Source organism: Caloenas nicobarica, chromosome 11 (assembly GCF_036013445.1).
Source record: "Caloenas nicobarica isolate bCalNic1 chromosome 11, bCalNic1.hap1, whole genome shotgun sequence".
Classification (NCBI taxonomy): domain Eukaryota; kingdom Metazoa; phylum Chordata; class Aves; order Columbiformes; family Columbidae; genus Caloenas; species Caloenas nicobarica.
The window spans coordinates 6515470-6540618 of NC_088255.1; the positions used below are offsets into that span (position 1 = coordinate 6515470).

A 25149-nucleotide genomic window follows, 5' to 3' on the forward strand; every position below is an offset into this window, starting at 1 on the left:
GAGGGAGGGAGCAACAAAAGAAAAGCAAGTCTCACTTCTGAGATTGTTTTAGCAAATAACAGGAAAATGCAGAGCATCATTTGGATTTTTTTTCTAGGCTGTAGATACACAGATCATCTCTGTTAAAACAGCAGCATCACTGTGAATCCCAGCAGACACTACTAGATGTAACCAAGTGAAGAGTCCGCTCCCCCATTAAATCTCCTCTGTGTTTGCAGGACTAGTACTTATTTATTTGCTGATTCTTAAAAGGAAGGTATTCTTTACATGTTTTTTCCCCAAAACAGATTTTAATCATAATCCAGACGATGCCATCTACAGGGAACTGTCACTCCTGCACTGTCAGAAGCTGTGGTTTGTGTGAAATGGATAATGCTTAGAGCTGATTAACAAACTTGTTACATTCCATGTGTGACTTATTTCTATTGATACTATTTTAAATGAAAAAACAGGTAGCAGCGAACTATCCACATGAAAATACCCTTGGCATCTTTTCACAAATCCTCTAAGTGTACCAGGGCTATAGACACATTTTAAGAAAATATGACTACTAAGTTAAATACGTTTTAGGAAGTGAATTTGACTCTGCAGCAGGTGCGATAGTCTCCAAATTCCAGTGGCAAAAGCACTTTTGCCCTGTTTACCCAAAGAACCATAGCTCCAAAGAAGCCCAAGTAAAAACGAGAATGCACCTGGCAGGCTTCTGCAGGGAGTCCAGACAACCTGGAAATTACACCGAAGACCAGGACAGGCAGAGAATAACTGCCATTCTAGGAAAAATATTTGTTCAATTGCTTTACTGTTACTAAGGCACTAATATTTTTGTTAGAGAAACCTAGCAAGTAGTGGTGTTTTGAGCAGCTGGCACAGCTACAAAAAGTAGTGTCATTGGGAAGAATGAAAAAGCCACCGTCTGTCTGGATACCCATGCTGGCCTGTCAGTGATCTGATCTGTTGTTCTGGCCAAGTTTATTCCTATGTAAAATGGGCGACCACCCTCGATGCAGGAAGAATTCCCCATGCTGTCATTGTGGCACAGTTCATAGAATCAGAGAATATCTCAAGTTGGAAGGAACCCAGTAAGGATCACAGAGCCCAGCTCCCTGCTCCTCACAGGACTACCTAAAACTCAACCATACGACTAAGAGCATCATCCAGACACTCCTTGAACTCTCACAAGCATGTTAGGACTGACAGAAAAAAGAAATTCCCTAGCAGCTCCAAGTAGTCACTATCACTTCTTGTTTTGCAGCATCACAGCTTTATTTGAGGCTGGAATTATCTTTGTCTGGCTTTAGAAGAAGATATGAAAAACCGGTCAGTATCTAAACAGGTAAAGCACATGTTCAGTGGTGTCGATGCTTTAAATAAACAACTTATATACAAGCTTCTCCTAATTATTTGAATGCTTTGTCTGAAAAACAACAACAAACAAAACAAAAAAAACTACCACCAAACACCACCACTACCACAAAAACAAAAACACATGCATCAGTGTAAAATAACAGATTTGTATTGTGATACAGTCAAAAAACTCGAAAACTCCAGAGACTCCCTTGTCTCTGACACACAAAGGCAATCGCCCCAAGGTCTTCCTTGGTAAGAAGTTGTTATCACAGTCACTGTCAGCCCAAGGAAGCACGGTACAGGAATCAAAATCAATTCAGATTAGCAATAGGGTGAGGGGGATTAACCAAAGCTAAATGCAGGGTGAGAGCCCTTAATGTCTCATATGGATTGTATTAACTAAAAATGAAATCCAAGAGCAAATTCCAGGAGTTGAAGAAACCTTAGTCACATGCCTCCAGACTACCGCCTGTAAAATCACTGGCAACACTGAAAACATGGTAAGAAAATAAACCAAACCACAAACCTGAGTTGTGGAGATCAGTAGGTGGAAATTCTATCACAAAGAAACAGCTCCACCTTATGTTTGAGCAGCATGAGTATTTTGTTCAAACTTACCTTCCAAACACACATCCAGGGGAAATCCAGCTAATGCAAACCATAGAACAGTGGTCAAAAAGGCACCACTACAGCATCTCTGCTCTAGAGTTTTTTCCACTCCAGTGTTCACAGTATTACTGGTTGTAATAAGTATGCTTTCCACAAAACAGATGTTGTGTCATGACCTCTTTGCTTTTCTAGGCTGAATGCAATGCCAGCAGTGAATTTTCTAGTAACAAAACAACATTATGTTCAGCTGCAGTATTTTTCCACCTAATTCACAGCTGCAAGGGAAAAAAAACCACCCAACCAACCAGTCAAAACCCTTCATAAATTGTTCAAAGTTACCAGGGAACGAGTTTTAGTTAGTATATTTCAATTCAGGTGACAGAATCCATCTGTTATTGGAAAAGTATATTTGCTTAGCACCTCCTGGCTTTGATCCTTTCTTTTTCAGACTTCACTTCAAGCCCAGATGATTTGTAAAACTTATGATCTGAAACTCATGGCCAAAACAGGGAGTTATTTTTAAAATTAGTCTTTGCTTTTTCTTTGCTGTGACCAGATGAACACCTTCACACTTTGTACACAAACATTTAAGTCCAGAATTAGGTACTGAAGTGCAATTGATGGTATCTAAACCTTGTTCAGAATCGCTATATACAGACTTTGCTCAAATAATACACTACTCAGCTGAAGGATAAACTGGAACATGCACATAAACAGTTCAGTGCACAAAAAAGATCTCCTTGGGGTCCCATGGCTCATACAGCAAAAGAACTTGAAGGAAAACATAGATGGCATCAAGAAAGAGCAAAGAGTGGGAACAATGAGACATAACATATAGCGATTTTGATTTTTTTTTGTTGTTATTTTTTGCCAAGATGATGCTGTTGGCAGTGGTTGGCAGTCAGTTTATCAAAGAACCAGTGTATACCAGTTTGGGGACACTCTGGAGGGGAAAAAAAAAGGGAAATGGCAATGAATTGTTTCACTTGCACAGAAATGAAGAAACTTGTAGCACTCTTTAAAAAATAAAAATCAGTCTTGATTTGCCAGAAACAATACTGTTCAGCAAATGCACTCTATATAGAGCCTTATGCAATTTCTCTGTGATCTAAAAGGAAGTAAGGAAAAGAGTCACTCCATATGTATACCAAAACAGCAGCACATTTTTACATTATAACCAGTGTGCCATGGCCCACCAGGAGACGCAGAGCACTATTGCTTTGGCCAAAGGTTATCACAGTCCCCTTGTCTAATCCTGACTTTGCAAAAGTTGTCACAGTCAAAGATCCTTTGCACCTTGTCACAGAGATCAAATAACAAGGTAACAAAAAATAATCCATATAGTTTTACGAATTTATTTCAGAGGCAAATCTGCAAGCTACTCCTGGCCTTGCATAAGAAATGGTCTCCGGAAGGTATTCAGGAGAACTGCTACCTTAATATTTATAAATACACCAGTGCAAACTGGATTTCCCTGATGCTTAACACTTGCTGAGTAGTAACAGAAACATTTCCTTTGGTCTGTGATGTCCTAAAACACACACATAATTGTTTGGCATACATGCTTACACTCAGCTGGGTGAAATGTATTTGGCAGTCATTGCGTGTTATCATAACCTACCCAAAACCATCAGCAGTTTGCGATGGCAACAAATGGCACAGAACTTGATAACGGTTGTGACATTTGGAAACAATTATTCTTGTTAATGGCCAGGTGATTTATTGATAACTGAAATATGGCATCAAAACATCTATTAATTGCAGTGCTAAAGGCAAAGGGTAATTGCATGTAGTGACTTGCTCAAGTTCTGCATGAGCAGCTATAACTTACATTTGTGCTTGTTTTCTTCTTAGGACGGTAAAGCTCATTTAACTTTTTCTTCCTTCATAAAGCTTGTTTGTAGCCAAGGGACGCCTTCAGCTAATATTCCATGGCAGTGACATTTTTAACGGTAAGTTCATACTCCATCACTGGTGCTTGTCATTTCTAATGACAGAGAAATATTATGCTGTCATTGAAGAAAAACTAGCGTGTTACTATTGGTATTATTTTTTAATTTGATGAAGTTATCTATTGAGCAAGCCTCCTACCTCTGTAAGGCATTAACTGCATCCAGACAAACTTCTTACTCTTTTTTTTCCCCTAATACTCTAGACAGGAAACTCAAATAACATTGTGATCTGGTTAAGTCTGTTCTCCATTTGCTTAGCACTCACTGGTTCCACTTTTCCCTTTCCAAACAACAGATGAGCTTTGTCTTTAGTACAAATAATTGTTATGGCAGTATTCTAATACAACAGGCAAAGAACGACAGTAACTGCCAAGAACTACCATGTTTTCTTGGCAGAGTTTTCGCTCTGAACTCTGGGAGCTGCACGGTCTTCCTGTCTAAATCCTGCACTGCCAAATCCAACCACACCTTGCTCTTCCTGCAATGCTCTTTTCAAAGCCCCAGCGACTCCTCCAGCAAGCTGAACGATCTAGTCCATGATATTGCTTCTAGCTACCACCCTGAAGCTACTTAAGGTTCTTCCAACTGCCAGTCTAATATCTCAGCTTGAGTTTTTATTGTCCAGCCTTTCGTATTTCCTTGATTACACGCCGTCTGGATTCACTTCACCACAGATGCTAAACAAAAACTTTTTACAGCACATGCACACTACTCTGCACTACTTTTCTTCTGTTCTTCCACTCTGATTCCATTTCCATTCCTTCAATAATTCAACCTCTGATTTCAAATCCACCTTTTCTTACCCTTTCTTATCCCGCATGGCTTAACTGCAGAGCTTTTCACAGCTCTCACAATTTTTCCTTAGAAATCTGAGCTGAGGTGCTCACAGCTGTGCAGCACGAGCCCCAGCCCATGGGCCGCACCACCTGCTCTGTATTGCGCAGTGGAGGTGCACCCAGCCCTCACCCAACCTTTCCGCACTGAGCGGGATGTGAGCGAAGCTCTTGCACTTCCCTGGTCCTAGTCCTGTGCTTCGGCAGAGCTCCCAGATGAACCTGTGCAGAGCTACTGTGAAACAAGGTCAGCTGAGGGGTGGAAAAAAATAATACTAAAAACATCGGTACAATTCTGATGGAACCAGAGTAAAACCCAGAGTTTCCACAGGCTAACATGCAGTCAACCTCAAATGGGAGAACTGTTAAAGAACATTATCACACACTGTTTTAAATTAATAAAGAAATAAAAGCTTACTTGACTAGCAAATCAGAATGATAAGCAGTCTGTAGCAAAGTAAGCTGTACTTCATGGGCATAGTCTGCTTCTTCCAAAGATGTTATAGTACTTGCTTAGTAAAGCACTTCTGCAGATACATACTCTAGAGTTTCATTTGCAGGGACAGAAATGCATTCAGACATGGAAGCAACTCAAAGACTAAAGACCTTTCCTCAGAGGGACACTCTGCTCCTCACACATGTACCGTACTCTGCCACATTTCCCTTCTTCCTTCCCTTATACCATAAACCCCACTCCCCCGAGAGACTGCTAAAAATCATTACACAAATAACACAAGGCACATAAGTGCATTTTATGACTCTTGTTTTATAAAATCATTCCCAAAAAGCCATTCCATTAGGAAAACATAAATACAGCCAAGTCAAGCATCCAGAACCAAAATGGAGCCACAATTCAAATTTTGTGCAACCTTCATTTGCTCCCTCCTCACTCCCTGCTTTCAGGGCTTGCAAGTTGGCCACAACAAAACCTCCAAGCTGACCAACATGCTCCTCATCCCATCCCAATACAGGACTCTGGTGGGCCACCACAATTTTATATTAAGACTGACTGGGTTGATTTTTTTCAGCAAATAAAGACGAGATATATTTACATACAGGAGCTGATTGTGAATGGTTTGCGAACAGATGAATGAAACTGTCAGGAAGGTGGGAAAAAAATAAAAGGAAGGAAATGAAGATATTAACGAGTGATCACAAGGCTCCTTTCTCACAGGTAACACAACTGTGCCTTGGCTGCTTTGTGAGGCACGAGCATCTCTTTGGAACAGCATCTGTGCAAGGTTTCACACTCCTCCCTCTCCCCAGGAGACACGAGGGAGCAGGTCTGAAACATTCCTGCATTCAAGAAAGTTACGGGCAAAACTCTGCAGTCTTCTCCCAAGCTCAGTTACATTCTTCCCTTTATGAAGGTCACTCTCCAAAGTGTATCACAAAGAACAAAACATGATTCTTGTTTACTAGCAGATTAGAGCTACTCACACATCTGTTTATAGACTGCTGCCTCTTTTTTTCCTTCTTGACACAGCTTTGGTTTTCAGTCGTCTTAAATGGGTCACAGATATAACATGTCTGTCCTCCTTTCCACTTTCTCAGTTCAGCGAGAGAATATAAAAGTCTTTGGAAATAAGTCACACTGAAGACATGCATACCTGGGAACCACAAACCCTAGCTGGCAAATCAACACACCAAGCTCTGTGAGATGCTTGCTTACCACAGCTAAACTGGAAATCTGACAAAACAAAAACCAGAATTGTGGGGGAAAGGTAAAACAACAGGAAAACCAACTATCCTACCTCAGCTGCACACTCAGGTTCCAAGAACGAAGCTCACCTTGGCGGTGTGCAGCTACAGACAGCCCAGCTGCAAAGGGCTCATTCCTCCTTCTAGTGCACGGCAGGGTAATGCAGGAACCACAATTCACATCTACAAACTAAAGAGCACGGGCATCTTCGTGTGCAAGTAATTCAAACTGCAACAGAGACAAGCACCTCCTAGCCCTGTTGAGTTTGGATCCCCCAGCTGCTAACGCTTTTCAGCAGCCTTGCACTTATCCATGGCGCAGCTGTCCATCAGATGCGGAGAGCATCGAGCTTCATTTTTAGCTTATAATGAAAATGAACAGCATTTACATCGCACTAACAGAATGCAAATGAGTTATGTATTTTGCGCCGAACAAAATCATTACATCTCAGCAGATCTATTGATGCAATTATATAGTTTGAAAAGCCTCAGATCCACTCTCCTCAGTATAGTATTTAAAATAAAGAGTAATTAAACCACAGAATTATGATATTCAAACAGCAAGACATAAAAAAATCCACAAAAATAATTTCAAAGTTCAGATTTCAGCACTGTCCAGAATCCAGCAAATTAGGCCTGGCTGACCTCAAGGTCCTCACACAACCCTTCCAACAAACTAACGGGTCATCACCATTACTAAACTGTTACTAAACTGCACGGTTACTAAACTGCTGCCAGTATTCCAGCTCACATCTGTTACTTTTCATGACTACTAAAGCAGATTAACTGTTAATGTTTGAACTTCTAATTTCTTTAAAAAAAATATGAAAACCAACCCCCCCCCCCCCACTTTACATACAAATAAAATATTTACAATAGTAGAAAAGAAGAAACAGTTGAACAATTGGCTAGTACCTAACCCTACTACTGCCAGTTGCAGCATAATTCAGCTAATAAACTTCATTAAACATCAAGTTTGCTCCTGGCCACTTAAATGGTTTTTATCACAATGCTACAACGTTTGAAAATCAAACAAATAAACCTGGTCATTGCCATCCATACAAACATACACTTCAACAAAAGCAAAGAGAAAAAAGGTGACTATAATGATACCACTTGTTACAAAAATACTACAGTAAATATTCTCAATGTGCGTGTTAGGAAATAGTGTCTAAGTTTCTATGTTGATAAACGAATTTCTACATAGAAGATCCTAGAAAATCCAACCACATTTAAGCATCAACTGTACCAAAAATACAAATAAGCCTCAACTGGAAGACCAAAACAAAATGTAAGGGAAATAAATTTTATTTGGTATTATCATATTATATAACCATTTTATCTTACAGTTGTTCAAATGTCATTCATCCAACTACTAAAAAAACCCCACATCACATGATGTATGAAATTGTAACTTTCTCCAAAGTAAAACAGCTTCGTTCTCCTTCGGCCTAAACTAACAGATTTCAGAAAATAAATGCAGAACAGCTTCATGAAATTTATAGACAAGCACCCCATTGTGCCTTTGACAGGTAACTGCAAACAAAAGGGGAATTTGGTCAAGTTCAATCCCAAACTCAATCTCTGAATGTGACAGTTCATTTCTTCGTAAATAAAGCAATTAACAGCTTTCACATTAAGGATCACACAGATAAATAAGAAACCAGGAGACAGCTTCAGATACCTGTCCCTCCTTGCAGTTTCTTGCTACATAAAATACACTAAAACAACCAAACAAACACACCACTACAAAACCCAGCCAACCATCACTGAACTGCTTACAGATCAAGTTTAAGAGAGGAATGTGCCCTTAATTTGCAAAGGAGCAATGATTAAGCCACCTTAAATGTCTTCCTGCTTCACAGAAAATTGCCTTTTTACTTGTTGAGGTGCAAGAGGTATAAGACTTTCCAATATGAAATCAAGCCAATTAGTTTTAAAATGTGACTTCTCTTTAAATGCATATACAGTATTTTTGTTAAAAGATATGAGACTAGACAGCTCACTATTCGAACAGTGAGATGCCACATCAGCCTATTTATGACACTTGCAGTAGAAGTAACGTTACTGTACAGCTGGGATCAGAAGACCAGACAAGACAGCAGGATGCCAGGCTCATTTTGTACAAAAAGTTCTTCCATCTCTGTTAAGTGCAGGGGCTATACAAAATCTTTCATTCCAAGTAGCTACTAAAGTTCACTGTACAAATTGAGGTATTCCCACAGCAAGGTCCCAAAGTCATACAGAAAAAGACAGATCCTAAAAAAAGTTTGTATGTCTGACTGTGTTGGCTATTTTTTTAAAATTATGAACAAGTAAGTAAAGGAAAAGAAACAGTATGCATTGACAATTTATAACGAAGAAGTTTCAAACCCCTGCAACATGTGAAACTGTACTTCATAACAAACTCCCTACCTGACAGAAATGGGAAAAGCAGCTGCAAGAAAACTCAGAAGATAAAAATTTAAATAGCAAAGAACTAGTAAATTCACTTAACAGGACAGAAAAACGTAGTGTTTGTTTTGATAGATTTCATAACAACTTCAGAAGAATCAGCAAGTCTCTATATCTCACACCTTCCAGCCAGGCATTAGAAACACCACCAGCAGCTGAGAGCGTGCACCTTTCCTTTCCTCTGTTACATTCTGGGTTCTCTGTGATAACGTTTTAATCACCAAATTCTCATTTAAAGTATCTCTGGTGATATTCTCCAAGTGAAAATTACCAGAGTTTAGAAAATGTTTCTAACAGAACCAAACCGAAGACACTGATAGCAGAATGCATTTCACACTCAGAGCTACAGTTGCCACAATGCCATGACAGTCACGTATGTTTAAGCCGTCTGAGGATCTGTAGAGATGCTATGTAAACCATTATAAAAAGCTTTCAACTGTTTGTGTCTGAGCACACATTTTTAATCGCTTGACATGTTTTGGTCCATCCAAACACTGCAAAAGAACACTGATAATTATAAACCTGCCACTTGTACATTCTGAAACTGCCAAATTCAGATCTTAGGCCGGCAACAAAATACACTATTAGTGAACCTAACATAGCCTAACATCTAATTTTACAAGTTCTAAATGTCCAAATTTTCAATGATTAAAAAAAAAATTCAAGTTTAAGACTGAACAAGTACCAAGACATGAGGTAAACTAGTTGCAACAAAATGAAGCAATATCTACACAATAATCAAAGTTTCGATATGCATGAATCCTTGAAAGAAATCTTGTTAAATATATTTTAACATTCGACTTCACAGACAAGATAAAAACATTTTTATTGAGACAATTTTGTTTGTGCTGGGATTTAAAATCTCTGATAAAACCAAAAACAATGCAGTGAAAGTAAGAAGCTTTAGGATTAACCTTCTGGAACTTCAGCATCCAAGTGACCGTACTTCACACCTTCTCTAAAACACTGCTCAAAGCCCTTTTTCCTTTTAGCTGAAGCTTCAGAGTATTTTTGACAAGTCAATCAATACCCTCGTAAACGAATGAGATGATGAATGAAATAATCTTACAGTTACTACACACATGCTGTGTATTCCATTAATTTCCTTGTAAACAAAAAACCTCCTGTTCACCGCTTCAGGCTTCAAAACCCTGACACCTCAATCTCCCTGCACTGCATTAGGTTCTGCTTCAGGAACAGCTACAGTGCTATTGGTCCTTGCTCTAGTGGTTTCTTCAGCTTTTGTGTTGTGGGTTTTTGTTTGGGGTTGGTGGTTCAGGGTTTGGTTGGTTGGTTTTGGTTTTGTTTTGTTTTTTGTCAGACCATTTATTTTCTAACCAGTTAAGCAGCCCACCATGGCAAATAAGGGCATTCTTAATTACATGTTAAGATGTAAGCCATATGACTCCTCCGTACACGTATCCCATTGGTAACAACGGGCGCTCTGTGTGAAATCTGCCAACTAGTTTATGTCAAAAGGGTGTATCGTAGCTCTGCTTTCATTACCAAAGAGACCTTTGAAGAGAAGGTTAGAAAAGAATGATGCATAAAGAGAAAATTACTCATCTCTTTCACTGTTCAGAAGACAAAATAATATTCAGTTGGCAATCTTCTACATTGCCACTCCAATAACAAGGACTCAAAACACATGTGGAAATCCTTCTCCATATAGATCTTAGGCAAAAAATACAGCCCTTTACTGCAAGCATGTGCAAGAATTGTTCTGCACATGAACATTTCACGTTCCTTTCTTCATATACCGGGAGAGGAACTGGCTTCTGACAAAGTGGACCAGCTTGGTCTCTGTGCAGAACATAGTAACGATGGTTGCTGCAAAGCACAGAGCCCCCACGCTGATGTGCACCAGCCTTGCCATCCAGCCCTTATCGCAGCAGAACATCACCTACAACAAAGGAAACAAGCAAGTGCAGGAAAACTGGTCAGCACAAAGTAGATTTACTGCCTCAGTAAACAATCAGGTCCAACACCTCTCTCAACCATGCTAACACCACCATGAAGCTCAGCGCGGTTTTGCCACATGCACTGATGTACAATAAATCGTCTTTGGTAGTCACAACACTTGCTTTCTTAAGAAAAATTCTGTAGGCAAAAAATGAGCATTCAGTAGACACCTGGTAAATGTGGCAGTTACTATTACATGCAGAAATATGTTATTTGAAATATTAGGAAAACTCTGATGGCACTATTACACAAGTCTGCTACTTTGCAGCAAGTATTAGGCTGGTTTTCTAACAAAACCCCACTGGAAATCTCCCATTCCAAAATACAAAGCTCTCTTTCCGAAGGAGTGTGCATGAGTACAGTCTTGTAGTCTGAACAAATACAATAAATACGCTCTCGGCGATTTTTGTTTCTGTTCTTGTTTTGGTTGGTTTTCTTCTATCACTTTATTGCAGCATTTTTACTAACAGGTTATTTGCGCTACTGCAAAATTTCCATTATGAAGAACTAAGGACATGGATTTATCTACAGGCAGCAGAAATGGGTTAAATTTTATTTTACTTGTCGGATACACCTTCTACAGGTGGCAGAGTTAACTTTGTATCAAAGATAAAATCTCTGGTTACTGTATCTTGCCTTGCCTGTAATGGGAGTCTTCCGGCCTACCCTCATCAGCCTTTATTGCTAATGACGTCTCTGCACGTGGACGCAGAAGTCATTTGGCATTAACTTTCAGATCTTGTTTTCACTGTCAAAAAGACACTTACCTCAGAGAAACCAGTGATTACTCCACTTATGATATAAACAAGCACCAAAACTGGTGAGGGAAGCAAGCCTGCCAAAGGTCGGTAGGTACTTTCTTTGAAGTAGTCGTAGATATAGTGGGTGCTGTGAGCTATTCTAATACCCATGTTAAAGCAGTTGGCGAGGATAAAGCCGACGCTGCCGTGCCAGTGGGTCAAGAAATAAGAGATGCACAGAAACGTGAAGGACAAGGCCAGCATAACAAAATTGTACCTAGGAAAAAAATGAACAATGTATACAGTTCCAGTATTTATTTACTAACTTTACGTCTGAAGAAATACCACAATTTATTTTCTAAAATAAGGAACAGAAATTCTCTTACCATCTTCTAATGAAAAAAAGACAAATTTCAGAACAGACATGTTAATAAAACAACTAACTGAAAGAAAGGAAAATAGATCGAACAAATTAAACCAAGAACTACATTATGTGAAGGAAATTCTACTTCACTCGGCAACTGCCTACTCATTTGAGAAAGTCAAATCCAGGAAGAATGATTAGCAATGTAAAAACTTGTGGAGTTTTTGCTATTTTATTTTAGGTGTGTATTAAACAAAAAGAATGTTCAACAAGATGATGCTTTATTTAGTTTCTTTTCCAAACAGTGCCTTTGCAAACAAGTTCACACTTTAAAAGGGTCATGCAAGCAGCCCTTGCTAAGTCTCAAACATACTAGTTTTGCTGTGGAAAGTAGATCTCATTGAAATTAATTTGGTAAGGCCTTGTAAGGGACAGCAGCTGCGCACATGAAAAGAGCTTGATGGTGGCACTGGGAAGGCAACCAGACTTCACAGACAAGAACCCAGGATGGACACGGAGTCCGGAAACAATCCAGGCTGGAAGGGACCTCAGGAAGACATCCAGTCCAACCTCCTGCTTACAGGTAGATAAACCATTGAATTTAGACCCACAATTTAGATCATTCAGAAGTGCACCTGATATACAGTAACTCTGTATGAAGAATTTTAACAGCTGCGAAATTTTAATGAGTTTTAAGTGATAGTCTGCCTTAAAAATTAGAGCATCAAGTGCATATCTACACAAAACAAGACTTTCCATTGAAATTACTTTTCCACTTAGTGATGTAACAAAAGATAATTTAACAATCTTTTTATTTCTCTATTTCTGACCTTTTGACTCAAACTTTCAAACAGTCACATCCACACCTAAATCTACAGGCAGACAGCTAAATAAAGAGTTGGTTTTCAGTAAGGCAGGATATTTTTATGCTGATTTCAAATGGACCAATCTCTTTATAAGGTCATTACAAATAAATGTTTAAGACAATCAATGTTTATCAACAAATACAAGCATGTAAAAACAAAAGCAGTGCATGTTTGCTCGCCCATCTGTTGTACCTGGCTCTGGAGACAAGAAACACAGCTCTTGAAGTGACTGCAGAAAGAAATTTGCTTTTTGGAGAAAAAGCATTTCCAAGCACATCCCCATGCAGAACAATTGTTCTGTTTCTGTACTGAACTCCAAGCGAACCATATGCAGATTAATTACAGGAATATTCTGCAGACACTATTTCCTACCTGTCTACCTCTTCTTTGCACATCAAAGCAAACGTAAAACATTCTGTTACTCCGTTGATAGCAAGAAATAGGACATATAAAGAGTAACATCGGAGGAGATTCGGACCTAAAAAACACAGAATGAGAAGTAGCTTATTGTTTCTTTTGTAAAACCACATTGTTTTTACACTCATTAAGAGATAAGTCGTAATGTTATCACTAATAATGAAAACTTAAGGTCATTTGAACACTTCTCCTGTCTAGGTACCTTGACAAGAACACAAATAAACAAAGCAACATAAAACCCCAAACACCCCAAAATAGCAGTTACTATAGTAACAGAAAATATATCCATCAAAAAGAGTATTTTAGTAAAAGATATTTCCTAAATAAAAATTAATATTTATCATAACCCAAATATTCTATGGTACAGAAATCTGTGGAAATTAATCCAATAGTCATTATGAAGTACTAGAAGCAATAAAAAGTACATATTGAACCCAACATTAAGAAAAACAGAGGGGCTGCCCGAAACATTCAAAACTGTGCTAGATGAAAAACAGTGTTCAGATTTTTATGGGTCAGAGATCATTTATACACAACTTTTAAAATCCTCCATTCAGACAATCTTTTTCTTGTCCTTTAGAAACTATAACAGTGGGAAAAAAAAAATCCCATGCTTTGTTAGTGTGCAGGTTAGTGTGCAGGTTAGTGTGCATCCATGAATATTCATTCCTTCTTGATGGCAGAAATGTAGTTCATATTATTGAGTCTCCTCCTGTTTCAGTCCTAAAGGGCAACTGCCCAGTGAGCAGTAAATACACTGCAGATGTGAGGCAGAGCTGAAGACTTTCAAGTTTGCATAAAAACATTAGACTAGAGAGCACTCAAATTTAAAAAAAATATATATCCATGAATATCTGGAAAAATAAGTCAGTACACATGCTCAACATGGCATTTTCATAGATTATAGTTATGTAAAACAAAATAAAATTACTTGTGAGTCATTTGACTTGCATCCATATTCCTAAACAGAGTCCTTTTCAGTCAAGTAAGCATGTCTGAAAGATTAGGCCCAGACATTCATTCTTGAAGAGAAAGAGGGACAGAAAACATTTTCTTCATAAAAAGTTGGTTGTCAGGGTCCAGAATGACAATCTTTCACAACATTTGCTTTCAAAATCAGAAACAAATCTGATAGAACCAGTGGTAAGACAACTCAAAACAAAAGACTGAAGTTATTAACATTTTTTTCTTGGTTATGCGGACACAGGGTTTTCCTTAAAATCACTACAGAAATCAAGCACCACCTTCCAAATAACATGCAATGGTCTAAAGCAAAAATATCTAAATGCTTAATATTTAAAAACAGGAAAGTGTCCATGGGGTTAGGATATATATCAAATGATCTTAACACTGAATAAGGTAATTGCAAGTGATTTTAATACCCAATAGGCCATATTCTAAGGTTATGGTTTGAAGGTACAGAACTCTGCCAGGTGCAGCTTTCTTCATCACAATATCCTGTCACATGCTTTCACATTCCCTGTAGCTTTCTCTGAATTGTAACAGATGTCAATGGGAAGTGCAAGCTGGAACTCTCCCAGGATGGCGCACACACAAAGCTTCCAGACAGAAATGCAACAAAAAAGCTCCTTGGAGGAGCCACGAGATCTTCACCCAAGACAGATCAGATAGGAACCAAGACATTCCACAGGGCTCAGCTACAGAAGGCAGACTGGTTCTTCTAGCAGGAGCAACCACAGGTCAACTGACAAAGCACTGGAAGAACCCAAGAAAACTCCAGGCTACAATTTGTGTGTTTATGTTATGAAGGAATTAAACGAACCTCTACTTTCTCTCCTGAAAATCCAAGGTGACCTACAAATTCCTTGACTGCTTCTGTGGACAGATTTGTAAAACTTACCCCTCGATATGTACAACTATAGCAAGATTGTTACCATCATGTGGTTTAGCACTATTAAAAAAAAATATTATTGTTTCTAGGCTGCTTTGTTATATAGCTTCGGGGCAAGGGAGGGTGTGAAAAGTTGCTGTTGTTTCAAACAGCTGGAGTTATAATTTTACATCATGGAGTAGTCAAACAATCCTTTAAAATTTTCTTTTCCAACAATGTGAAATTACAGGAAGGTAGAGTCCCAAACCTCATCGTACTTCTTTAGAGCTCCTCAGTATATTTTAGCTTAAGCTGACGACATATTGAAGATGTGATTACAAAGGTAAGACTTCTGGATTCAGACAAACTAAGTCACTGATTTCAGTAGGATTTTTATAGAAAAAAAAATTCTGCTATTTTACCCAAGAATGCATAATAGCTGCAGTTCCTCTTTTTAAATAATGGCTTCTTTGCCAGTTCTATAAATCTTTACCTGTTCCAGAACTGAGCATTGAGCCTCCATAAATATCCAGAGCCAGCTGAGAATAGGCAAAGCCAAAAACCGTGATGGTGAGGCCAATCAGAAGCACAAGTTTCAACAGCAATTCTAATACATTTGCAGCCATAGCAACATCATCCTGAAAAAGAAGAAAATTGTAGTCAATTACATGAATCGGAATCCATATATTACTTATTTTCATGCAGAAAAGCTACCTCACAGAAAAATCAAAGTTTGCACAGCATAAAAAGGTGTGAAACTTATCCTTTGTTATTGAATTATCCATACACTTGGTCTTAACTTCCAACAATTTTTATGTTTTATTCCTTTCTATGTTTCAAACATTACAAATTCTGCACAAATATTAGCCATGAACACATCCGTTCAAGGAGATGTGCAAACAGTACTTGCACCTGTTCAACAGTCAGTAAATGGCAAAGACGAGCACAGACAGCACCTGCCCAAGGCCACGGGCTGAGTCGGCGGCAGGGTCAGGTTTTCATTGCTGCACAGGACTGGCCACACCAGAACAAATAAGTTGTCGGTTCTATCACCTCCTTATAAGAAGCGTTCTTGTAGTTCTTCTGATGTAATTTCACCACACTGACTGAAAACTCAATCATTTTGTCAGTTATACATATCCGGTACACTATGTATAAATATACATATACGTATGCTTTTCTTAGCCCACCAATAACATAAGATGTGATTTATTTAACTGTGTGCTGATGTGCAAGTAGTAGAATTACTGAAAAAAGTTGTCACGGTATCAAACAAAAGCCCAGGCTGACTTCGTGACTGATCAAGAATTTCTTATCTAGAGCACACACAAATATTACTCTGTGAAACAAGGCTCATGTTTGTTTAACCATTGATACTCCACATACAATTCAAAAGCTCTAAGTCTATGTGGAAATACATGGTACAGTAGGGTTTTCATCACACAGTTTGGAGCAGATGTTAACTTCTGTTACAATACAAGGCAGTATTATGCCATTGCATATCTTAGTTTCTATTTCATTAGCATTTTTCCTACTTTCTTTTCAGTCCAGCCTCACTCAACATCTTTGTTCTCTAACTTTTCAATTTTAACAGCCTTTATACTCAAATTTAAACACACATTTCTATCAGTCACACTTCTGTGATGCAACTTATCTGTAACAAAAATCATGTATTTGATGTGCCATTAACCCAAAATAAACATACCTGCTTCTGATCCTTTACATTCTTGCCTCTTTCCAACACTTTTGCAAAAAAGACGTAAAAACTCTCCTCAATAGGCAAGAAGATAAACCTAGCCACCAGTGAACCAAGATTATTCACGATATCATACACACCTTTAAAAAATAAACAAAAACAACAACATAGTAGCAATCTGTATTTTTTACATGCATTTCCATTTCAAATCCTTAACAATGACATTAATTCTAATTTAACATTTCCACTGAACAAAGAGAAAACAAGTAGAGTTTAGTGCAACACTAAAGCAGTATTCCCTAAAAATTCTGACAGCCCCAGAAACCACAGCTCAAAATGACACGGCTTGCTCCTCGATGGCAAAGGCAGGACAAAAGCACCAACTACAGAGATGTGAGTCTAGTAACAGCACCAAGTCACATGTAAAATTCCTGCTGTAGAGGAAGGTAAAAGTTCCTGATGAATTTCACTGGATGAGAACAGGAACATAAGGATTTACTGATCCAGAAGAGAGAGCTCTCTTTTTAGGGTGAGGTTCTTCTTTCCTTTTACTTTCACAAAGTGGAACAGCAATCCCACATGACATTTCACCGGCACTTCCACTCTCTGCAAGATACTGCTCCAAACCTGCTAAGACACCTATGTACACACACGTGTACACAAAGGACAGCCACTGAGAGCCTATGAAGTCAGGCATAGGGATAAGTGCTTTACATATTCACAGGGAAATAACAGAATAAGGTTCTGCCTGATTTCATAGGGCCTGGAACCAACTTCTCCTTCCCCTCTACTCTGCCCTGGTGAGACCTCATCTGGAATATTGTGTCCAGTTCTGGGCCCCTCAGTTCCAGCAGGACAGGGAACTGCTGGAGAGAGTCCAGCGCAGGGCCACAAAGATGATTAAGGGAGTGGAGCATCTCCCTTACGAGGAAAGGCTGAGGGAGCTGGGGCTCTTTAGCTTGGAGAGGAGGAGACTGAGGGGTGACCTCATCAATGTTTATAAATATAAAAAGGGTGGGTGTCACGAGGATGGAGCCAGGCTCTTCTCGGTGACAACCAATGGTAAGACAAGGAGTAATGGGTTCAAGCTGGAATACAAGAGGTTCCACTTAAATTTGAGAAGAAACTTCTTCTCAGTGAGGGTGACGGAACACTGGAACAGGCTGCCCAGCGAGGTTGTGGATTCTCCTTCTCTGGAGATATTCAAAACCCGCCTGGACGCCTTCCTGTGTAACCTCACCTAGGTGTTCCTGCTCTGGCAGGGGGATTGGACTAGATGATCTTTCGAGGTCCCTTCCAATCCCTAACATTCTGTGATTCTGTGATTTCCCAACATTTTGAGAGTACAAGCATGTTTGTACACATTGTCCTATTAAAGACCCTTCAAGTAAGAGGCAGCTCAATTGTTCTGCAAGGGAGGATCAGGAGCAGCCGTAGTTACTGGTAGCAAGCACATATACTCGGTATTTACGGGGGAACGTACCATTGCCAGTAATTAAACATAATTTAAACTAGTCAAGAAACTTCTAACAGTGGGCCAACAATTACAGTCTATTTTCCTTTCCAAAGCCATAAAGACCCAAGGTGCTGACAACTCAGTCATCTGAATGGCTACCGCCACACATTATTCCATAACCACCGAATTCTTTTACAGAACATAAGAGTTTTGAGATGCAACGTGACAAACAATGATGTTGTCACCGTAGCACCTAACAAAGATTGAAAAGGAAGAGAGAAAACAGAAGGAAAACAGAATTACACTGCAGACAGGCAACTATAACACATCAGATACTAATGAAGTTGTTTGTTTGTTTTTAAAAAAAGGAACAAGATACATAGCATCCCATATCCATTTGGAAAGTTTTGATCAAAAGAAAAAATCCAGGATCTTAAATGAAATTCTTTTCTACATCTACAGTTATTCTCCACAATGTATCTCAAAGTCACAAAAGCTTTGAAATCTTCCCAAATTTTCAAGTTATCTTCAAACACTTTAAGTCATTTTCAGAACCATATGAAGAGCAGCGACTAAGAAAACTGTCACCATTCCACAACACCATCACACTTACCCTGATCTCCAAAATTTAACACGTTCAAAAAAGTCATCACATATCGTTCACCTGTAAGTTCAAAACAAAGAACTTATTCTTAAGTCCCTAAATCTTTCTCAATATTTATTCAGACACTTCAAATATTAAGCATTCAAGAGAAAGTCAAAGGGGCCAGCGCCTAATTCAGAACACCCTCAAAAACTTCATTCAGGTTGGTAACATTTGTTGTCAGATCTCTGAAAGTCACACGCCCACACATCCCCCAGCTTTCTCAAGCTTTAAGTCAATTTTATAAGAGCATTCACGAGCCTTTCTCCATCACAACTCCAGAGCAAGCCTCACCCTCTGTCAAAATCTGTTTCAAGAAGGATTGCTTGAAGAAACTCCAAGTCAACCGTGCTTCCTTCCAGTTAACAAAGGTCTGCAAAAAAAGTAGTACTGACATGTTAGAAAAATTATTGAAACTACAGAGTAGAAATAGAAAAAATAAAGCCAGTACAATACCCTAGGCTAGCTCTAAATGTACTGATGAGGAAAATGCACAATGTCATAGCTACAAACAACTAACCTAAAATATTGCTAAATTCAAGCACCAACATCACTCTGATCTGACAAATACTTTTTCCCTTGCTGAAGATTACTGCTGTTGCAAATGAAGTACTCAAACAAGCTTCCTGCCAAAAGTACTCAGAGACAGGAAAAAACCCCATGTTGTTTGACATGCCAACAGAACTTCCACCTTCACTGTAGATATCAATTGTTTACTGCTCTGCAAACTGTCCCCACAAGTCTTGCAACCAATAACCACCTTTATCTTTTCAAGCTGCAGATCTTTTTCAGAACATCTGCTTCCTCCCTATGTCTTTTCACCTCTTTCTTTGCCTTATTTTCTTTTGAGATGACATCAGAGATCTTGGAGTATCTGTAGGGTGCTGTGTACCACATTTATTTTCTGGAAGAGTCAAAGTGCCGAAATCCATGGCAAGATGCTTCTGGTTTCTTTACTGCCTCAGATCCAGTAACACCTGGTCATTCCCCTGCACACTGCAGATGTTCTTTCTCCAGTTAATAGTTTGTGCAAAGATACTAAAAGCTAAGTCAGCAATGAGCCCACCACAACAAAGAGGTCAAGCTTCATAAACTTTTTTTCTGAAAAGGATTTTATTAATACAAACCACAAACAGATTTTTAAAAAAATCAATCGTATCTTCTACAGTGCAGAGATAGTCTCAAAATACTCAACTCCACTATCTCAAACTAATTTTCAAAACTCTCTCAAGAAAAACCTAAAATCAACCTACCTCATCTTCCACCAAGTTAGGTAATAGAGCTTTCATTCTAGCAACTGGAAATGACTTCTTTGTTGCTTCAGGAGACCCCAAAAACATCATAAAATAAATTACATAGCACATTACCAGAACACTGACATATAAAAGCTGGAAAGATAGAGGAGAGAAGAAAAACAACCAATGATATAAAATTAACTTACGAATGCAGAATCACACGCTAGAATTACATACTTGAGTTCCAAATTCAGAGGGAACAAAATGTAGTGAGTAGTCCTTATTCCTGTCAAATTTTAAACTAGGTAAAGACTTTAATCCCCCCAAGAAGTAGATTTTTTTAATCTGTAGTTTATCATAGCTCTTTGCTCTCTATTCTATTCAGCATTTTTAGAATAATGATTTAAAGTCCAATTTTAAATTTATTCTTCACTCAGTCCAAGAATCAAGTTGACAGAGTAGCTACCATCTACATCTCTTTCTTCGGCCAGTTATGAACTACCTACTACAGCCACTGCAAAAACTGAACAAAAAATAATCAAATGGCCACATCTGAGGTGAATCACATTTTCATTTCTACATAAAATGCTATTGCGCAGGCCTCAACCCTGCCTTTCAGGTGCCAATATATCCATTCTGCATTGTGGTAAAGAAAAAGTTTTACTGCAAGTACATGTCACACATGATTAGCACCTCCTGATAAGGTGACACAGGTTGGTGGTACAGGCTGATAAAATTACATATGATTCTAATCTTCTACACAGTAGAATCCAAAGTCTAACATTAATTCTGAAGCCAGGTAGTAAACGAAGTCCTCAAGCATTTGAATGTATAACTCATTAAAAAAGAGTCGACACAAAGCCGACAAAATAACATAACCTCATTTGCACACAACGTGCCTTCACAGACAGAACAAGGTGCTTTCGTTTTCATCTATTAAACTGCTTGAGGTCAAAATGCCAAGTCAATAACAAGTATCAGGAAAATATTGATCACAGGTGCTGAATCTTAAACCTCCCAGAAAAATTTTCTCTCACCTCCTCAAAGTTATTTAGCAAGCTAAATGTCAAACAGCAGCAAATAAAAATTCAGATGAATCAAGAATTTATAGAAAAAGAGAACGAAGGAAACTTACCTGAGCCAAAGAAAAAATGTAGAGGCCCCACTGAGGATAAAGCACTACTAAAATAACCGTCAAAATGCATTTTAACACTACTGAGAGGCTTTCAGCAATTACCTTTAAAAAAGAGAAAATAGAGAAGGTTTATTTTCTGCCAACTTAACCGCATACACAAACTTAAAATACATTAGTTACACACACCGAGTTTATGTAGGAATACAAGATTTTCAAGGTCAGTGTGACTTTATCACAGAATTTCTTTCTGCTGAACTGACCATCTTAGACTGTAATTTCTCTGTAAATTTTCTATTCTCATTTCACAATTCCACCATTGCACTTTCTCAGGCCTTTGTATGTGACGAGGGAGAAAATTTTGCTTGAAACAATCATGTTCTCAATTGGTACATTTCACAATTTCACACCAACAATCAAAATGCAAAATTGTGGGAGCTGTGTGCCTCTCCCTCCAATTAAAACTCACAATTAAGTATTTAATGTCACTAAGGTAATAATTTCTAAATAAACCAACTTTCTTCCTTTAACACGTCCAAATTCATATCTACATTACACCTGAACAGTACACACAGGTTCTTTTTTTTATATACTTGAGTATACAAAGATCTAGTTCAGGAATCCATTATTTTCAATAAAGATAATTCCCCACACACACCCCGCCCCCCAGACTCTACTAACCTTAAGTCTCACAAACAAATGAGCTTGTGCTAAAACCCAGAACGGTTCTCCCAGAAGTTCAATAATTGCAGAAAGACCAAATGCCACTACACCAGCCTGATAATGAGGAACCACAGATGGATCAGGTACTTCAAGCAAGTGTAGCCAAACTAAGCCCAAGAAAATAGACCAACAAACACCAAGAGGGACTCTAAAAAATTAACATAAAAACAAGCAACAGATATGTTACTTAAGCAGAAAAAACACCCGAGACCATTAGATTAAAATTTCACATATTACCAAAATAATTTTCTAAAAAAGCCTTGAGGAAATAATTTCTATTGTCACAATACCAAGAATAATTTTTCATAACGAACATTTTTAAGGTATTCTTTTGCAAGACAAGGAAAACATTTTACTGACTTGCTGATTTTCTACTCAAGAATCTAACATAAGGTCAACTATCTGCATTTCTTGTTCCCTAGGAATGAACAATTCTGATCCCATATCAGCTCACAGAATACTGTAAACCCCTCATTGCTGCAATTCTTATAGCCTGTGGTTACCAGGGGTTTGGCAGACAAGCTTCGTTGGATCTTGCTGTAACAGAAGATGATGCCACCACTCCAACTGTTCAACTCACTCCTTCAGAAATCACTGGTTCTCCAGAGAGCAGAGTGAGCAGAAGGAAACGCACACCTGCACCTCCGGTACGCCAGCTCACAATGCTGTACAGTAGCTCGAAGCCACTTTGATTAGTGACTGCAGCTAAAAAGCCACGCTGAGCACAGCTGTGCACATGTGCGTTACCTTCTGTTGACACTGCCGCAGGAACACGAGCTTCTGGCAGAGTGCAGGAAGTTTTAGATCACTGTGGCAGGATCTATTTCACCCCTCCCTCAGATCCCTAAGGTATTTGAAATCAAGCTAAGACGTATTTCAGATCCTTCAAGAGCATTAATCTTCTTTTAAAGTTATACTTCTCTATAAGAAAAAAAAATTAAAAGGTGCACACAGTCATTGTTAACTATCATTTAATGCCCACTTGAAAGGCTGTCAAATATCAGAAAACTGATTATAATAACAGTGAAGAGAACATATCTAATGCTTTTAAAAATATTAGTATTAAGCCTATCCCTGGAAGGGACAATCCTGCTTCTTTGTACCTGGTGCAGATAATGATGCACAACCTCCCATTCCTGGGCCAGATCTAATTAACAGCTGCGCAGTTCCAGAGAAGGTGAGCAGGGTGACCCAATGGAAGACCACTGTTTTTTCATGCAGGGCTAGTTTTCTGCCACACCAGACAGGTAAACTTACTCTTCAACCCACCTAATTGTGGCTGCACAGCTGTGAGATCTGACAGAGTGTAAGTGGCAGGGAAGTGGGTCCAGGAACCAGAAGGGAGAAACAAGTTAGCTGCAATGTGCTATTACACTCTCTGGCTGCAGCTTCACATAGACTCTAAGCTATCCACTTTCTCCTACAAACGGCACTGCAGTTGAAAGTAGTCATCCTGTTTGCTCCCTTTGTTTAATTCCAATCCTTTCTTTCACCCTTTCAGACTCCTCCTATGCAAGACAAACATTTATGTTTCCATGCCATTAAACTGCATCATGGCTTAAGACACCAAAAAAAATAGTTTGAGGAAAAAAAAAAAATCTCTAAAGCAGCTTCACAAATACAATCAAGTAATAAAGGAGCAAGACTGAGCAGACAGAGGGAAGAAAAAAAAATAAAGGACTACGTATTTGTGCAAGAGGATTTTCCTTTAACAGCTACAACACAAATGAAACTCCAGGCAAGATGACAGAACAAGTGGCTCCTGATAACACCTTTGGCAATGCACTTTCCCATGTACTCCAAAAAGAGATCAAGTCCATAAGTGCTAACGCAACAGACTTGACCAGCGTCCTGCATTAGTCCCAAAACATGCCTGAGGCTACTAAAGGGTCAATGCTAAAATAATTACCTCAGTAAATAAATACGTGCTCTAATTTTGTGAGCACTCAGACAAGAATTAGACATAATTTCTAAGTAAGTAAATTTTTAAAGGTATCTTACGTCAGCCACAATAGATTAATTGTTTTGGTCCAGTTTTGCTTTGTACTTCCACTCAAACACGCTCTGCGAAATGCCTCCCTGGCCAGGAAGACAACTGTTGAATACAGCAGAGTCAGCCTAAAAGAGGTAAAGTAAAAAAAAAAAAAAAAAAAAGACAAAATTATTTCATTACCTACTACTTCTGAAATCCTTCATGCAGTAGCATCACTGACAGTTGTTATGCAGGACTGCCTGACAAACAAGTCGAACAAGTGTGTGAAGCAAATATGGTGCTAAGAGGTAAATTATCACCATCTCCTAAAAAAGGAGGGAAGTAGTTACACGAGATTATTCAAATAGAATACTTGAAGGGTGCTATAAACCAAAAAAGCATTTGCAAAATGTATTGTATAGCAACAGCATGCAATACACAACCGTGCCCAGCTTTTCCTCAACAAGCTGACGGTTTAACACGGAAAACAGGCCAGCAACGGCTCTGGTTCAGGCCAAACCAGAAACTCGCGGACATTCAACCGTTAAACACTCTGAAACACTTCACGATAAGTTAAGCGGCGTTAAGCAAAGCGTTGTTAGCGACACGCCATGCAGAGCCCAGACCCCGAGCTCCTACAGCAAACCCCGCCAGCAGAAGCCCCGCGGGCCGCTGCAGCCGCCGCCCACCTGACGTTGGCCACGCCGAGCAGCTCCCTGGACAGGTAGCGCAGGGTGAAGGCGTTCAGCCCGAACGTGACCGCCCGGAACAGCACCTGTGGGGGAAGCCGCACGGGAAACTCCTGCGGGCCGAGCGGGGCTGAGGCGGCTCCCGCCAGGCCCCGCGGAGGAGGAGGAGGAGGAGGAGGAGGGGGGAGGCGGCCCGGGGCGGCCCCGCACCTGCAGCAGGGCGCTGGAGGACGCCAGCCGGGTGGTCTGGCCCAGCACGTCCATGGGCTCGGGCCGGCAGCGAATGGCGCCGTCGCGCGGCGATGGCGTCAGCGCGGCCGGGAGCGGCCCGGCCCCCGGGCGGAACGCGGGCACGGAGCGCGCCGGGAGCGGCGGCCGCTCCACCGGCAGCGCGGTGAGCGGCTCCTTCTCACGAGCGCTTCGCACACAAGCGGTTAACTTCCAGAATAGCCGGGCGCTCCGGTGGGCTCAGGTGCCAAAACTAGCGTTCAGCGCCAGCTTTCTGCTTCACAAGCTGGAATTCCGCT

General features: G+C 39.6%; 1 protein-coding gene across 1 annotated transcript; it reads right to left on the reverse strand.

Annotated features, from left to right (window-relative positions):
- Positions 1 to 9567: 9567 nt before the first annotated feature.
- RFT1 (RFT1 homolog) lies at positions 9568 to 24889 on the reverse strand. The gene is made up of 13 exons (XM_065642611.1): positions 24833 to 24889; positions 24623 to 24708; positions 23963 to 24079; positions 21920 to 22109; positions 21242 to 21343; positions 20125 to 20259; positions 19166 to 19244; positions 18842 to 18892; positions 16782 to 16912; positions 15570 to 15714; positions 13201 to 13306; positions 11626 to 11875; positions 9568 to 10799 (listed from the first exon to the last, which is right to left on the reverse strand). Exons 1-13 carry the CDS (start codon positions 24884 to 24886, stop codon positions 10635 to 10637), a joined length of 1611 nt encoding a protein of 536 aa, XP_065498683.1. The 5' UTR covers positions 24887 to 24889; the 3' UTR covers positions 9568 to 10634.
- Positions 24890 to 25149: the final 260 nt, after the last annotated feature.

Bases quoted from the DNA above. Each gene is read 5' to 3' on its own strand.
- RFT1 (XM_065642611.1), bottom strand. From the start codon at position 24,886: ATGGACGTGCTGGGCCAGACCACCCGGCTGGCGTCCTCCAGCGCCCTG. The intron at 19,245-20,124 runs GTAGGTTGATTT...CTTTTTTTGCAG, and splicing joins CTAACTTGGTGGAAGATGAG to ACCTTTGTTAACTGGAAGGA. The intron at 16,913-18,841 runs GTAAGTGTGATG...TATTTTTTAAAG, and splicing joins GTTAAATTTTGGAGATCAGG to GTGTGTATGATATCGTGAAT.